The following is a 17,956-nucleotide window of genomic DNA, read 5'->3' as shown; positions in this document are numbered from 1 at the left end:
CGGTTCGAGTTCGATAAAATATTTTGAAAAGTTCGGTTCGGTTCGAGTTTGATTAAAAATATGTAGGTTCGGATCTGTTCGAGTTCGTTAATTTAAAGAAGTGTTTGGTTCGGGTTCGGTTCGACCTTAAAAATCAGGGTTCATAACATCACTAGTTTTGACTGTTTTATTAAAAAGTTGGTTTAAATTAAGTTGTAATATTTTAAATGTTTAATATCTATATCTAATATCTATGAGAAATGAAAATTTAAATTAATAGGATTCTCAAATGAAATTGATCCATTAACCAAAAGTCTATGAAATATACACCTCAACATGATTTTTTTAAAAACCGTGATAAAAAACGTTATACATTTAATGTTAAAAGATTTAAGAATTATATAAAATATATTTTTAATAATAATACATCTTATACATAGATACAAATAAGCTAAATTGAATGATTACAATACGTAAAATCAGTGAAGACTCAATGGATATTAATGTATAGAAATTGTACAGTAATTGTAGTAATAATATGTATAAACACTATAAACTAAAAAAATTTAATATCATACGTTCATATTTATGATAGGTATCATTAGTGTGAATTCACGAAAATACTTAGGCACGACGCAAGCACAAAATTCATCAATTACCAGTCACGCAGGTTATAAACAGTTCAAATTAAAAGTTCAAACGAAAAATTCTAAAATTCCAAATTTTGTTTTGCGCCATCAGTGGTAAGTACTATTACCAATTAGTTATACTATTTAGCTACAAACATTCGACCCAAAATTCACCTCTAGTCTCTGCTATACTTTAAATAATAAATACCTCTAAAAAATAAATAAATCCAATTGATATAATGTTCGGAGATTATCATGTCAATGAACACTAAATCTGGTCAAACACTAATCAATATATCAGAAATTATATATTATATATTATTATATTAATATTTTATTTGATTTTGAGAGGTGTGACATAGGTGCCGCTAGTAATTAATTGTGTTGTTTTTAACGAATATCTTGATCGTAAGATTATTTACAGTATAATATAATATGAGTGAAACGGTGTCGTCTAAATGTTGCTGATAACTAGTTGTGTTGATTTTACTAAACGTCTGATCGGAGAAGTGTTGAATATTAGATTTTATGTGTTACATGTGTCGCTTGTGTGTAAAATGAGTGCGTATATTATATGTATATTGAATCATAACACATTCCATACGGTGGAATACATAAGCGCCCAAATCGTCAGATATTAAATTTAGAACGATATCCTTTAATAGCTCCAAACATTTAATCTTAATTGACAAATTTATTATTTGATTACGATATATTGTCACATGACAGTGCGTGTGCGCAATTTCGTGTAATGACATATCATATTGTTAGTAATTTTTTTATAAAATTGTAATCAACTGATTTATTACATTTATATTAATTACTTGTATACATATTATATATTGACATTTTATTTTATAAAATTATATTCATATGCAAAGGTGGGCAAGTTAATGAAAATAATTACCTCAAGTTAAGTTAAGTTAAGAGGACACAAGATCGATAACTTAAAAGTAAATAAAGAAAAAAATATTAACTTAACTCAGTTTAAAAAAAGTTAATCTATTTTTTTTTTAATTAGTATGTAAACCACATAAAGAGTGAATGTGTCTTTCTAGTTTCTAATTTATAAATTATAAAAAACAATTTTACTGAACTTTTATCATTATGTACACTGTAGCCATTTTACTTTTACTATACTATTATTTACTAATTTAAACTATACTAATCTCAAATTAATAATTTAACAAATATATTTTTTTATATCTTATAGAAATTTAATGTAATAATACGTGAAGATGAGTACATGACCTTCATATTCATTATAAGTTATATAAGATTAAGACATAACAATTGTCAATTTGTAATTTAAAATTATTAATTTTATTAAAAACATTTATAATTTGAACTCGCGTAGTATATAATTTACAACTTAATAAAATATATTAATATACACAAAATTATGTTATCAAGAAAATGTTTGTGTTTTTCTATTGGATTATTTTTATTTTATAGGTACTGATATAGTAATATTTACGTATAAACGAAAAATTTCAAACTGTTTTCAACTTGATGGATATTTTTAAAATCAACTGAGAAAAGCTAAGTTATTTCAACTGTAAATTAAGCTATCTAAGTTCATAAGTTGATTAGAAAATAAACTAACTAGTTAAGTTAAAAAGTTAACTTTTTATCTAGTTAATGCCCACCCTTGTTCATATGTATATGTATTATAGCGATTTTTAAATAACTGCTCATATAATATACACATTTTGGAGCAAATGATAATTTTTATACCTTTGGCGCTTATGTCATACAGCCATTCGATATCACCCGTAACTACTAGTTATCCCGTGTTTTTATATGAGTCTATATATTAAATATTACAAATAAATCCGGACATTTTAATTTTTTACACAAGTATATAATTATTACAAAATATTCAATATTATCAAGAACATTACAAGTCGAAAATTGAATGAGTTGTTTTTGACAAAAGTAGTAAGTGTAGTTATATTTTTTCGCTTAATATTTATATAAGATTCACCCGATACCCGATTATATACAGTTTTGAGAAAAGTTGGACATACAACTATTGTCCTCTTGGCCATAAAAAATGATGGTGCCCTATCATTGGCTATAAATTTATAGTGTAGATACAAAAAAACCTTTTCATAAAACATTCAAAACACTATAAAATAAATAGATAAATATTAAAGATATTATCATACAATATAAGAAAGTAGTAATATATTGAATCAAAAAAAAAAATGTCATGTATGCTAACAAGTTTTAAAATATCGTGCCATATCAATGGAAACAACTTCTGCACATCTCCTTTCAACATTCATTGACGCAGTTATCGTGGTCCATTTATTAGTGTTAGTATTGTAACATTCTACGGTATCCAGAACAGAAGTTCTGTCGTTACTACCCACCACGTACAATAAACCATCCAATACAGCTACTCCTATATTGAGAAGTTAAACAAAATTAAATTTATTTAAAAAAATATGTTTCATACACTCATAATTAAGAGTTATTAAATGAGTAGTTATACCTGCACCACGTCGACTCAAATGCATGTCCGGAATAGTAGACCAAACTCCTGTACTTGGGCTGTATGCTTCAACGCTCTTGAGAACTTTTAGTACTCCATCCTAACCACCAAAATCTCCTAGTACAGCAACACCTAAATAAAATATATTTCGATAAATATGTTTCATACAATAGTTAAGAATTTTTAAACGAGTAGTTATACCTGGATCATGTCGACTCAAATGCATGTCCGGAATAGTAGACCAAACTCCAGTGCTTGGACTGTATGCTTCGACACTACTCCAAACCTGATGTCCATCCCAACCACTTACAGCATACAGTGCATCATCTAAAACTCCAACACCCACTCCACTTCGACGTACACGCATGTCTGCAACTCGTCTCCATCTATTAAGACTGGGATGATAACATTCGACGGAGTATAATGTTTGATGTGAATCAAAACCTCCTACCTATACAGAATACACATTTCAATTAATACAGCTTGCAGATTAAAAATCCCTTATAGTAAAATCTACGGAGTACAATTAAGCATTTTTTAATGAAATTGATTGAATACATATTTATGAACTCAAAAATGTATTAGTGGTTTTTACATTATATTTAATTTAATATTGTATAAATTCAACAAGTATATGAAATTTAAAATCAAGACATTTACATTTACAATGTACATTACAAGTCAGTTTCCCATGTGATTATTAAATCATTGGACTAAGCCGGTATTTAATAAAATACTTGAATTAGTATATTATTCAAATGTTAATTTAAAATTTAAAAATTATAAAAATATTTTATTTTTGGGATATATACCGTGATTTTCCTCTAGGGACTTTATTTATCAATAACAAATGTACCCATTAGAAATTAAAATCATTTTACCGCATAAAAAAGATTATTCAGTACTCCAAGACCATGACCAACTCGTCTAGTAGACATACTAGATATCATATGCCATTGTTGAGTTTTGCAGTCAAAAACCTCTGCTGTGTTTACAAAAATATCGCCAACCTTGCGCCCACCTTGAATTTATAATATAATTAATATTATGTTAGTACCTACATTATAACAGAAATTACTAATATAGTAATAATTTAAAATTCAATATAACTTACGACATATATATAATTATTTATCACACCAACTCTTAAATGTTTTCTGTAAACAAACATATTGTAGGTGTGTTTCCAACGAGGTGATTCTGAAGATAAATCTAAACCAGAACCAAATTTAAAAGTTGGATCACAATTTTTACCACCCAAATGTATAGCAATACTATCATTTATTACGGCTAAACCGCCATACAGATTTCTTGTGATCATTTTTGGTCCAGGCTGCCATTGGTTGATTGTTGGGTCATACCATTCTGTACTAACTAATATCCCTTTTTTCCCTACTCCACCAACAGCTAAAATAACCTGTTATAATTAAATCGTTAAATGTATTTGAAAGAGAATAAATTATAACTGAATCATACTTTAGGTGTACTACCAGGCCGTCTAGGTTTTGTCCGAATGTCATATGGAATAGTGATAAGTTCTTCTGACTTAAGCAAATTAAAACGTAATACTTCAAATACGTAACCTTTACCTTCAAAAATGAAAAATATATAAAATATAAATTAATCCGTAGTAAATCATATTGAGTAAATAAACTTACATTTAGAACAATCAATAAGAAGAGGTTCCTTAAATACATTTTTCCATATATAATCTTTCGATGTTAATGGTAAACGCACATGTTCCATTAATTGGGGTAAAAATTGTTTTCTGGATTCCAAATCATGTTTAACCCATCGAATAACACTTTCAAATATCTACAAAAATCAATATTATAAATGGTATAAATTAATTATACCTACTATATTTGTGTAAGTTACTTAAATTTCCCATCCGTAATGGGTACTAAAATAATATAACAATTATCAATTTTAAATTGCATACTTTTTCTTCAGATGGAACTGTAAATTCATCACTAGAGATCAATCTAACCATTATCTCGGACGACAAGGACAGAAATTCTACTCCTTCTGCCACATCCCTAAGAATCATATTAAAACAATAATAAATACAAATTTCTTATAGAACCATAATAATAAATAATATTTCGTACCAAAAGTGTTGTTGAAAATATAATTCTGAACTTGTTAACAATGTCGTACAGCTATGTAAATCAGCTAAAGCAATTATACCAAGAACATTTGTGGGACATAATTGCGCCTGTAGAAAATCACAACATGCCTCTTTTACTTCTTGTATCTGTAAAAGATTCGATGCTGGCAACAAACCCTTGAGAAATAAATAAAAACAATTTAAATAATCTTTTTGCTATAATTAAATAAACCATTATCTAGTATTACCTGTACATTTTGTTCAGTGATCAAGATTTTCCCAGAATAAATAAAGTCTATTATGATCTGTAAGGCACTTGAATCCAACTGCCTGATAGTAACTTGATCTTGATTCTTTTCTGAAAAATTTGTGAACATTGCAAGGAAATATGGACTAGCCGATGCTAGAACCACTTTATAACCGAATACAACTCCACCATCGTCTGTTTCTAGTTTTATGTCACAAAGAACTTTATTTCTAAAAACAAAAATGTGTTACTAATATTTATTTAGCACTTAAAATCATTTACTACTTACTGGTGTAAGGTTTGTAGTACTTTGTATATCTCCGTATACGACGATTTCTTATACTCGTATTTGGCTTGGTCACATTGACTGGATTCCGAAATTTGCTTTGTATTTTGCATTGCCGATTATATTGTTTACTAAAGTCTGGTTATTGATACAATTAAGACTAAAAACAGTGTATGAAATTGTTTTTAAAATAAATTAAAAGCATAATTACAAATGGTTATTAAGATTAATCTATGAAATAAAAAGCACAATTAAAATCAGCTTTCCTAACATTAATATCCAAAATGTTTATTCAACTATGGCTTACATATTATAGTGGATATTTGTATATCTTGTACCTAGATGTTGCATTTCTAGTTGTAAATTTAGATTTTATTTAGGATGATTAATTACAAAACATAATTACTAAAATATGCACTTATTATTTATTTTAAATTACACTGAGACTGATAATGAATGTTCAAATGCCAGTAGTGTTTTTCAATCAATTTGATTCCTGAAGCAACATACACATTACTATTACCAGTTTACACAAAGACATAGAACAGTGGTCTTGGATTATAATATTATGTAGTAGCAATTAGTACTAATAGTATTTAATATTTAAGGGTATTTGATACTTTTACTATAGGCTAAATTAATCTAAAAGGTAATACCTATACTCGATTACAATTTATAATATTACTAATAATTGAAAAATGTACAATCTATCATCGTCAATTTTAAATTTTAAAGTTTTTTTTTAAATTAATTGATATGAAATCTGTTACCTATTTTAACGGTTTAGATTGCTGTGTATTAGGGAAAGTAAACTGTGCAGTGTGGTATGTTGTTTGGAGGGATGAAAAACGAAAAATTACTCTGAATTTAAGTATATAAGTAGTAGGTATGTAAGTATGTTGATATCATGAGAATGTCTTACCCATGTCATGTATCTCCGTCTCAAAACAAATATTTAACCTAACAACAGGACAATTTTACTGTTATTTTTAATATTAAAATTAATTCTATTATTTTTTCATAAATCAAATTTAAATTTAACAGCTATTACTATCAAGGGGACAGACACTTCACTGTAATTATTTTGAAGTGAATTTTTTAAAATGAAAGTCATTTTCTTCATGCAAAAATTACTATTTAAAAATGCATATATCTACCTAACTTGCTTCAATATTTGATGATGTATTATTTACTTCATTTGTAAGATGGAAACCACTCATCAAGTATAACTTTTAATTGAATAAATTTAGTTACAACAAGAAGGTACAACAAATACTAGTGACACAAGCCGCTGATTAGGATTTAGAACTGAACAGCGAGGATGCTTGTGCCACTTACGTACTGCATAGAAAGCAGAAATACCTATTATAATAACACAGTAGTATTATTATTTTTCTAGTAGGTTCAGTCGTAAGTAATAAGCAGTAAGTTGCAAGTACCTACCTAGTTCGGTTAATAATAAAAAGTATAAAATATATCATTTTCAATAATGTACAATGTAATTAAACATACCTTTATGCAATGAAATTAAAACTATGATAATATTGTAAATACCTAACTATAATAAATGTATCGACGTTCTAATAAACTTACTTTAAACAATATGAAGTTTCTTGACTTGAGAGTGTCAAACGACTATAATTTATTGTATCCAGTAATACACTAATCTACGACTATATAGTTTTAATTTTCACAATAACGAATAATTGTGTTAGGTATAATAACTAATGTTTATGGCGAAACATTCGAGTCCGTCGAGTGAGTAAAGTCATAGTTTGGTCGCAGAATATAATAATTTGGCATTTTGTTTTGTGTGAGACGCTGACAATGGGCGAGTTTGTTATCGTATACTTATCACAGATAAGCGTATATTATTATCAAACTACTCTAAGGCTATTCTGTGATAGGAACCATTTCAAATCATGGTCACTTTTAAGCTAAGTGGGTACCGCGGCTCCGTAGTTGTACTGCCGCCAAACAATATAATACATTATTATCATTATCGGACATATAATTTGTTTATTCATTTTTAACTGTTATGTTATTGTCCTGTTATGCTTGGTGCGTTTATGAATATTATCATGTGTGTAGTACTATGTATGATAATAATATTGCGTTTAAGTTTGATTGGGCTTGAAATTGTGTGTTAGTGAATTTATAAATTAACCAATAAATAATAATTAACAGATTTTCTATCCCCTGACGCGAATTTAATAAAACAATTAATTCATTTTAAAGGAAATCGGCGTAATAATAGAACAAATCGATTAAAAAAGAAATCGACCTTTCTGGCCAAACATACGTAGGTACCTATACCTATACTTAATTTAAAAAAAACATGGTGTCGTGAAAACGTAGGTAGATGTTTGCAAATGAACAAACACATTACATACATAGATATATAATAGTTATATAGTTATAATAATAGTGTATATTTTGTCATTGTACGCGGTGGTTTTTAACGATTATGGATCGATGACATCGAATTTCGTCAAAACGAAAAAAGACGTGTTTCTTTATTTTTAACAGGCAATTTTTTTATAACAATTTCAAAATTTTTAAACACGCAAAAAACTTTATTTTCCAAATGGTAACTACTATATTTTTTAATGGATTCTTGCAAAACTTTTTTTTCTGAAAATTTTGACAGTCAAATCATCAATTTTTGTTCGCTAGTTTTATTAACTATGGTCCACTAAAGTTTAGTAAAATATGCATTAATACTTTTAATTGAAATAATTGGTATAGCTTTAATTTACAAGAGCATAATAATTATTTCTTATAACTAAATTTGAACCATAAGTTCCCTATATTGGTAGGTATCGCATGCAAAGTATGAATTTAGCAGTTGAAATTCTTTAAGAATTATAGTATAAGTATAATTAATCTACTACTTTAAATATTATAATTAATTTACCTGAATATGTAATCGTATTCGTGGATACGGGGTGAGTTCGATGCTCGCTGTGGCGTATATATATGTATATAAAATCCATAAAAACTAATGGGCGACGACAGCGCTTCTTAACGGCCACATCCATTTTTCGTCAATATTTCGCGTCGCGTAAAATACGGGCCAGTGAGCGATCTATAGTATTTATAATCAATGCTAGTATATTAAGAGATATTTTTAGTTTAATATTGATGTGATTCGAACACTAATATTATATGAATTTGTTATCTATGATTTGGGACGTGACTATTATCGTATGCTTTCAAAATCCCTACATCCGTAGCAAGAGTACATATAGTCAACTCGCCAACCGAATGTAATTTAAGTTGATAGGTAAGCACTTATTATTATACTTATATTCTAAACACAGCTCTTAAAAGTCCATACATTCGTAGCAAGAGTACATATATAGTCAATTCGCCAACCTAATGTAATTTAAGTTGATGAGCACTTGTTATTTTACTTATATTCTAAATAGATAATTGCATAACTGTGTAATAATATACTATAACTGGCCTATGATACGATGTTAGTCACAGAATCTTATATCATTTCAAAGAGTAAATAGACAGGTAGATAAATAATTAACAAGGTGAATTTGTTAGATAATACAACATAATTAATTTAGACAGTCATACCGAATGCTGGAATAACTCAATATACATACATAATATAAACGCACACGCATTGAATGGCAAAAATAATGTCGAATTGCATATACTAGCGTGGACGTTGTGCACTGGATCCTCTTGTGTGAAAGACAGGCGTAAAAGTCGATTCTGTATGATCCTTATGGGTTATATAGAGTGATTTTTGTGTGATCCCTTCTTCTGATGTACCACATCGATTAATACGTAATATTAAAGTATTGATGTGTTTATGATCTTATTTTATTTTGTGCGGTGTGACAAAGGTGCCGCTGTTAATTTACTGTTGTTTTACCGAATGTCTTGACCGTAGAGATGTAGAATATTATGTTTTATGTGTTGCGTGTATTGCTGTGTGTATGAGGAATGCGTATAGATATATGCCTAAAGCGTATGTATATGTAGTATGTATGCCGGGTAACCCCACACTCAATAAGGACCGTCGGTATTAGTTATTCTGTGTTTTTATTTAAAGTGGCTGCAGCAGGTTTTGTCAACAATCAAAACTAATGTAGATTTGACCAATCTAAACATTAATTTTGTTTGTTAAAATGTTTTTCCATATATTTAAATTCTGTATCATATAATACATCTTAAGGGGGCTGGAGACAAAAAAGTGACTTTTAGACCAATAAGCTAGAAAAAGGATTATGATAACGGATTATGATTGCCCAACAAGTTTACTAGGGAATGATCGAAGCGATTTTGAATACAAAAATATCATATTTTTTTGATATTTTTATTCTTAGATATAACAGCTGAAAAAAAATAATATTCGAAATCGCCTCGATCATTCCCTGCTAAACTTATTGATCAATCATAATCCGTTTTAAAAATTAAAATCTGTCAAACCAAATTCTTCAAGTTTTGTCTAGCTTATTGGCCTAAAAGTCACTTTTTTTCATCTGCTGCAGCCTCCAAGTATCGGAATATAATATAATATTACAAAATAGTAATACTTATTAATTTATTCAACGAAAGCCCTAATTTTTCGAATGAACTTACTATATTTTTAAATACATCTTCACCCGTTGTAGTGCCTTTTATACTACACATATAATTACGTAAATTATTTTATGAAACAGTGGAATTAAATACAGTTTTAATTTGCATATTATATCATTGCTTATTTCGAAATATATAAGAAAAAGTGCAAATTCGTGCAATTTATAGCATATATATTTGTGCATATTTCACGTCTTTTTTTAAAACTTTTGGGTACGTAAAATTGTTTGGATAAAATATTGGGACAATATTCAAAAATATTTTTTATTATAAATTATGTTTGGGTAGGTAGCATAGCCGCATAGGGGAAAATAGCATTTGAGATTTGGGGTGGCTGAAGCCTGAAACCCAACATTTACTATTATAACATTGAATAAGCTTTATTGATCTTAGATCCATGCAATTTTCACTGAATGTTCGTACTAGCATTTTCTATACACGATAAAATTTTCAAAATATTTTAATTTGTTTTGAGCTTTTTATGGACATTTTCAGTTTCCAATTTTGATAGTATTTCTTTCATGATAATATCATCTTAGTAATATCATATTATGCTGACTGACCGTTTTTGCTCAGGATAGTTTTTCTTGTACAATGATATTATTATATCATTGAATTCAAAATTAACACCATCCATAACAGTGGCCCACTTGTAACCTACCGTACAACAGAGAGGATTGTCGGAAAATTGGTAAGGGTCGTATTGAACGTGGAATATTGGTACGTTCGTTAAAATTCAGGGTTTCTTAAGCTATAGAGAAAAAAACAATCGTTAAGTATCTACACGTTAGATTAGTACTGCATGAAATTTTAACAAATTGGAAAAAAATAGACTAAAATGATTAAATATATTTGATACTTTGTCACAAAATATATTCGTACCTACTACCTTTTAACAATCCTCGCTCATTTACATTTTAAAATATTTGAAACATTTTACTCACACAATTTATTGTTGGTTCATTTGAGCAACATGTAAATACAGTAATTAGGTAATTATAAAGTATACATAATAAACACAATATGCATTTATAAATAACATTTTAACATTTTCCTTCCCTGATATGAAAAAAGTGTAGCTGGTTTCTAGAAAAATAATAATTTCAATACATATTATATAGGTATACAAGTATTCAATCCTGTAAGTAGAAAATCCTGATTTATACAAAATTACATCGGTCAATAATTTATTACATTGACATTACATCATTCTTACACTGCTGAAATCTATAAAACTTTCTGTAATGTTTTGAAATTATTTGACAATATTTCGGAAACGTTTACTATAATATTACTATTCATTTTACAATGATATAGCTGAGAAACACGTTAGGTAGGGTGTGTACAGGAGGTTGATGACCAATCGGAGTACGGTGGTCGAGGGTAGTAAGTTGTCTTGGTATACCAAATTAATTTCTAGTACCTAAATAGTAACATAATAAATATTGAATAAAAATTTTAAGTCTCTACAGTAACTCATTTTCGAGTTAAAAATAAAAAAATCTTATTATATTATCAGCCCAGTTCGACCTCCGAGCTAACTTGATATTGTGTTTGCGCGCATGCGTGCTTGGATATCGTGTCCCGGCGGCACGCGGCGTACGGGCATTGCGGACACCCGAATGGTTTTCTCCGTTGGTGTGTCCGCTGGTGTCTGATCGGGTGGTCGAACGGTGAAGGTGATTTCCGCACTCCCGGCTTAACATTCATGACGTGCCGCGTGAGCATCTCTTTTCGCGCGAACGACCAGTAGCACCCCTCATACGCCTTGGTCGAGCTGACAAGCATGTCATCGACCACGGGCGACACTTCCAGGTTGTACCGGGGGGCTTGATGACGTCCACAAATGGACAGGTCGAGTGGCGAGTCTTGGGGTGGTTGTTCGAACGTGTACAATATGAAACCACCCATCAGCAATGCCAGCGACATGGGCTTGACGGGTGGCTGTTGCAGGCCCTCACCGCTCCTTACCACCCCATCAACCACTTCACTGGTGCTAACCCACCCACCGAATAGCAGGAGCAGGAGAAGCGCCTGCAAGAAGCCGCCCATCACTCCCATGTCAATGGTATTGCTGTTGGCCGGTTCCATATTTTACACGTTCGAACAACCGCCCCAAGACTCGCCACTCGACCTATTCACGAAGAAATGTGTACCAGGTCCATGGTATACACGTACCAATGACCCACCACACAAATTTACTTGATCTGACCATGCAGACGTCGGACAAGGCGTACCAATGCGAGTTGTGCAACTGGTCGTTCGGGTGCAAAGAGATGCTTGCACTAATATAGGTACACGTGCGTCAAGCGGAAAACCGTTCTCGTGGTCAGACGAACTGATCAGGCACAAACGCACACACACACACACCTGAGAAAACCGTTCAAGTGTCCGCAATGTCGGGAAGTTATAGTCGATGCAACCTGTAGCGGTCGAACGTGTACTTGGAAACCGGCCATCAGCAAAGCCTGCGATATGGTCGTGACGGGCCACCGTTGCTGCTGTGATGGTGGTAAAATCGGCGACTGCAGTTGGCGCCGGAGTGGTAAGATGCCTTCGCCGTCGCAGAACATGCAGTCACACTTCGGGAACTTGTGATAGTTGTGCCGCGTGACGGTGGCGGTGGGTGAATCTGCGTTGGTTGCTCGGTAGTCGGGTGGTGCGGCACTGTCGGGTCGTCAGCTGGTCTCATCCTGCTCGGGCTGAACGGAGAGTCACACAGTGGTCTGAAAAGTAAATTTAGCTTACATAAAACCCAATTAACAAAATATGATAAAATGTCATCTAAATGACATATTTATTTTATATACTGCCTATATGTACTGCCTAAATGAATTGATAAAATTTAAGTCATAATTAATCAATCACCGTAAGTATTTATTTCATTTTACTTTAAGCTATTATTGCATACACATATTAATTTTTAAAATTATTCTTTTTGCATTTTTTTATACAATGGAAAGTACGTATGAAGGTAAGTACCATTTAAACACATTTATAAACACATCTATTAGGTAATTAAGTTGAAAAATTCAAATATATAAAATTGTGTTTTTAACGATTTAATATAAACTTCGTTAGTAAATAGATCAATAACTATAAAATTACAACAAATTACATCTCTATATCATATTATTTAAAATGTATACAAGCTACATAATTTGTTTTAATAAATTTGCACTGACTTTATGAAAGCACGGAAAAACAAAATGAAAAAAAGGAAAAACGGGAATTTTTACTCAAAATCAGTATTTCACATAATCGATTTAAGCTTTTAGTGTAACTCTAAAGCAATAGTATACTTTAGAAGTTTCAAGTACCCAGGGCCGCATTTAAGGGGGAGCGCTGGGTACAACTGCCCCGGGCGCCAGTATTTTAGGGGCGCAAAAATGTTGTGGTCAGAAATTTGTTTACTCGTGAACTATTAACATTTTATGATTTTAATTATTTTAATAATAGTATTATATAATATATTATAGTATTATGCTGTTTGAAGTATTTTTAATTAGGTAATATTAATTTGCATAGTTTTATATAATTTTATTTTATTTATTCATGAAGTACCAGGTTAAAATGTTTAAAAAAACAGCTTATATGATGAATTATAAGGCTAGGTTTAAGGTACATAAATTCAAATGCTCCTTTGCGGAGAGAGGATCAAGCAGTTACTAAACAATATTTTTAAAACGAGCACACATTGTAAAACAAATATTCTTTTCTGTGCTCAAAATCTAAAAGGTTAATGAGGATCTATCTCCCATATTTTCCGTGGGTAGGCCCCTTAGGGGGTAACAATTTTTTTTCACTGGGGCTTAGAGGGCGCCAAATTTTTGATGCACTGAGGCGCAAAATGTCTAGATGCAGCACTGCAAGTACCCACGAATAATATTATACAATCACAACAAAATAACTAAAATAGTTATTCTATGTTTATTAATATGTAATTTCGTCCAAATTTGAGCTTAAAATTCCTATAAAAATAAACTGTGCTTTTGTATTTTTAGATTTTTTAGTAACAGAATTAACTATTCACGTGGAATCTTGTTTTAAATTTTCAATCCTTAGATATAAAAGTTTAACATTTTATGAACTTTTAACTACAAAATAATTATTCAATTTTAAATTTGATATATTTTGTCAAAATGTTATCTTTAAATGCTTACAATAACAGATTGTGCCTATGTATTTTCAATATTTGTCAACTGCTATACTAACAATATATCAGGAGCCTTGCATTACATTTTCACGCTTTTTTACCCAACAAATAAAATGTATAAATATTTATGGGAAAAAAAAACTAAAAAAATTGTGAACTGACAACATCCGTAAACAGCTCAAAAAAAGTCAAAATATTTTCAAAATTGTATAGTGTATAGAAATTGAAAATATAAACATTCAGTAAAATGTTCATGTATCTACAGTTGTTCGTTTTTTTTAATAACAATAAAATAACAAAACCGCTACATGAGAAATCGAGTTAATATCCATTATTGTAAAAATATGAATTTCAAACTCTCGTAAAAATTTAATTTGACTTGCTCAAAGACAATTTTTTTTTTTTGTTGATAAAGGTAGACAAACTTATGAATAATCTTAAATCTAGTATTACATTTTCAAATCTTAGATTTAAAAAGAAAAAAAAGAAAAACCAATAAAAACTTCCCAAATAACAAGTCATAATAATTTAAAATTCAAAAAGATACAGTGAAACTAAAATAATACTTAACACAATTTTTGGTGTTGATCTCTCAAGAATACGATAAATCAATTTGGAAAGAAAACTGTGAACAATTCTACCTACAAAATTAGTTTACAGAGTTAATAATAGACATATTGTCTATAACATTATGTTCATATATAATATAAGTACGTATTTTTTTTTTTTATACAATATTTTCTGTGGGTTCTTCGTACTTGACCTTAGTAAAATATTTCTCTATACAATATAGATATACATATTTTAAGTTTTAAAATATGTGCTGCGATAAAATCTACGTAATGACCGACAGCATTTGGAAATAATAATATGTTTTTTTTTAAATATTATCAGTTTCTTAATGCTGTCCACTTGACAGTGCCGACAAAATTAAAAAACGTCTCAATTCAATTATATTTCAGTGATATCGAAGTTATTATTTATTATTTGTGAAACCCGTTTCGCCCAAATTTATATAGGTACGGCAATATTTATATGTGCCGTGCCGATTTCATACTTTGCTTTCTTTGTTACACAAAGTTAATTAAGTATGAAAAACTTAACAATATAATGTTTTTTGTAATTAACGACAATAATCTGCACTTCTTTCCATGTTTTAATGTCGTGCGTAATTACGCGATAGCCAACAATAGTAAGTCATAGACCATGTGAGTCATGTAATTTACTTTCAATTCGTTAGCTTTAAATTTACGTATCCATATTCAAAAGTGGGCAAGTTAATGAAAATAATTAACTCAAGTTAAGTTAAGTTAAGAAGACACAATATCGATAAGTTAAAAGTTAACAGTTAACAAATTATAAATTTAACTCGATAAGTTAAAAGTTAATATAGAAAAAAATATTAACTTAACTCAGTTTAAAAAAAGTTAATCTATTTTTTTTTAAATTATTATGTAAATCACATAAAGAGTGAATGTGTCTTTCTAGTTTCTATTTTATAAATTATAAAAAAAAATGTTTTGAACTTTTATCATAATGTACACTGTATGCCCTTTTACTTTTACTTTACTATTATTTACTAATTTAAACTATAGTCTATACTCATCTCAAATTAATAATTTAATATATATTTTTTTATATCATATAGCAATTGAATATCATATTACGTGAAGATGAGTACATGACATTCATATATATTATAAGTTATATAACATAAAAACATAACAATTGTCAATTATTTGTAATTTAAAATTATTAATTTTATTAAAAACATTTATAATTATAAATAATAATATATAATAATGTATGCATAATATATAATTTATTACTTAATAAAGTATATTAATATACACAAAGTTATGATATTAAGAAAAAGAACGGAAATGTTTGTGTTTTTGTATTGGATTATTTTTATTTTATACTGATATAGTAATATTTACGTATAAATGAACAATTTCAAAATGTTTTTAACTTGATGGATTTTTTTAATACAATTTAGAAAAGCTAAGTTATTTCAACTGTAAATTAAACTAGTTAAGATCATAAGTTGATTAGAAACAAACTGACTAGTTAATGCCCACCTTTGCCCATATGAATATAATCAACATTAAACATTTAACTCATACTCAAAATCGTATTGACATTGCCTACATAAAACACCTTAAAACACAGGTCCTACCTAATAAAGACGTCAGTATTCCAAAACATGAAATAAGGTAGGTTAAATTAATTTTTGCTGAAAATATTGCATTTGAAAGTTCCTATGAATATTCTTGAATTACAAAGAAAATAATAACTTATATAGTTTAATCTTTATTTAAATTTCGTCCAAGTTCAGTTACTAAATTTAAATAAATGTTTATAAAAAAAAATGGGTATGTTCAAACATTTTTATATTTTTTGGTTTCAATATAAAACTAATCATGAGGAACTCAAAATTACCTTTAATATTTTTAACAGCTGTATAGCTAAACGTATGTTGTTAAACTTTTAATTTTTTGATAATAATACAGAAACATATCGACACTTTCAAATGTATAATATAAATAGATCGAAACACTAGAAAATATTTTGGAAATTAATAATTTATACCATCTAAATAAGTTATAATATAAAATATTTATAATGCTATTGAACATTTTGTGTGGAAAAATTCAAGTATGCATACAAACGGTATGAAAACGCATATAAACTTGTTATATTAAAATGTATTACAATTCACTATTGATCTCACACATAATACATATTATGGTAGTTAAATAAAAATTCAATATTTTTCAGTCATGTAAGTTACTTTAAATTCGTTAGCTTTAAATGTACCTATACGTATATGATCAACATTTAACATTTAAACTTTTATTCCAAACCGTATTGATATTGCCTACATCAAACCCCTTAAAACCGGGTCATACCCAATAAAGAGGGCGGTTTTCCAAAACCGTATATAAGGTATATTTAAAAATATATATATTGACCAAAATTTTTGTATACCCTAATTGATTTTTTATTTAATTACCGTGTATGATGACTTGTGTAAGATCAATAGTAAATTTGAATACACTTTAATGTAACAAGTTTATATGCGTTTCATACCGTGCATACTTGAATTTTTCGCACAAAATGTACAATAGCATTTTAAATGTTTTATTTTATAATTTATTTAGACGGTATAAATTATTAATTTCCAAAATATTTTCAATCTTTTTGATCTATTTATATTATACACTTGAAAGGGTCTATATTTTTCTGTATAATTGTCAATAAAAATCATTCGCTTTGCCAAAAAATGTAATAGTTTAACAACATACGTAGCTGTAATGCTGTTAAAAATATTAAAGGTACCTTTTGAGTTCCTCATAACTCATAATAAGTTTTTATTGAAACCTAACAATTTAAAAATTTTGAACATAATTTTTTTTTATAAATATTTATTTAAATGTATTA

At 28.9% G+C, this 17,956-nt stretch overlaps 2 protein-coding genes across 3 annotated transcripts; both read right to left on the bottom strand.

The window, feature by feature from the left end:
* Positions 1-2,781: 2,781 nt before the first annotated feature.
* Positions 2,782-4,046, bottom strand: LOC115034137 (kelch-like protein 2). Its single transcript, XM_029489917.1, has 4 exons — positions 3,990-4,046; positions 3,310-3,559; positions 3,109-3,240; positions 2,782-3,018 (listed from the first exon to the last, which is right to left on the bottom strand). Exons 1-3 carry the CDS (start codon positions 4,044-4,046, stop codon positions 3,209-3,211), a joined length of 339 nt encoding a protein of 112 aa, XP_029345777.1. The 3' UTR covers positions 2,782-3,018; positions 3,109-3,208.
* Positions 3,422-7,601, bottom strand: LOC100166662 (kelch-like protein 3). Of its 2 annotated transcripts, none has more exons than XM_008190060.3 (10): positions 7,345-7,600; positions 5,755-5,911; positions 5,467-5,695; positions 5,220-5,395; positions 5,051-5,147; positions 4,767-4,923; positions 4,585-4,697; positions 4,223-4,525; positions 3,990-4,129; positions 3,422-3,559 (listed from the first exon to the last, which is right to left on the bottom strand). In XM_008190060.3, exons 2-9 carry the CDS (start codon positions 5,862-5,864, stop codon positions 4,100-4,102), a joined length of 1,215 nt encoding a protein of 404 aa, XP_008188282.1. In that variant the 5' UTR covers positions 5,865-5,911; positions 7,345-7,600; the 3' UTR covers positions 3,422-3,559; positions 3,990-4,099. The 2 variants fall into 2 exon arrangements, with proteins under 2 accessions (XP_008188282.1, XP_029345645.1); XM_029489785.1 differs by lacking the exon at positions 3,422-3,559 and having other exon boundaries at positions 3,995-4,129; positions 4,223-4,320; positions 4,413-4,525; positions 7,345-7,601.
* Positions 7,602-17,956: the final 10,355 nt, after the last annotated feature.

The sequence above is a fragment of the Acyrthosiphon pisum genome, chromosome A2 (genome assembly GCF_005508785.2).
Source record: "Acyrthosiphon pisum isolate AL4f chromosome A2, pea_aphid_22Mar2018_4r6ur, whole genome shotgun sequence".
NCBI lineage: Eukaryota > Metazoa > Arthropoda > Insecta > Hemiptera > Aphididae > Acyrthosiphon > Acyrthosiphon pisum.
Note: the sequence above shows the minus strand (reverse complement) of the source record. Positions and strands in the feature narration are given on the sequence as shown.

Coding starts and splice junctions, on each gene's coding strand:
- LOC115034137 (XM_029489917.1), bottom strand. CDS start 4,046: ATGTCTACTAGACGAGTTGGTCATGGTCTTGGAGTACTGAATAATCTT. Junction 3,560..3,989: donor TGAATAATCTTTTTTATGCG/GTAAAATGATTT, acceptor TATTCTGTATAG/GTAGGAGGTTTTGATTCACA. Junction 3,241..3,309: donor TTTGAGTCGACATGATCCAG/GTATAACTACTC, acceptor TATTTTATTTAG/GTGTTGCTGTACTAGGAGAT.
- LOC100166662 (XM_008190060.3), bottom strand. CDS start 5,864: ATGCAAAATACAAAGCAAATTTCGGAATCCAGTCAATGTGACCAAGCC. Junction 5,396..5,466: donor TCACTGAACAAAATGTACAG/GTAATACTAGAT, acceptor TTATTTCTCAAG/GGTTTGTTGCCAGCATCGAA. Junction 4,526..4,584: donor GGCCTGGTAGTACACCTAAA/GTATGATTCAGT, acceptor TAATTATAACAG/GTTATTTTAGCTGTTGGTGG.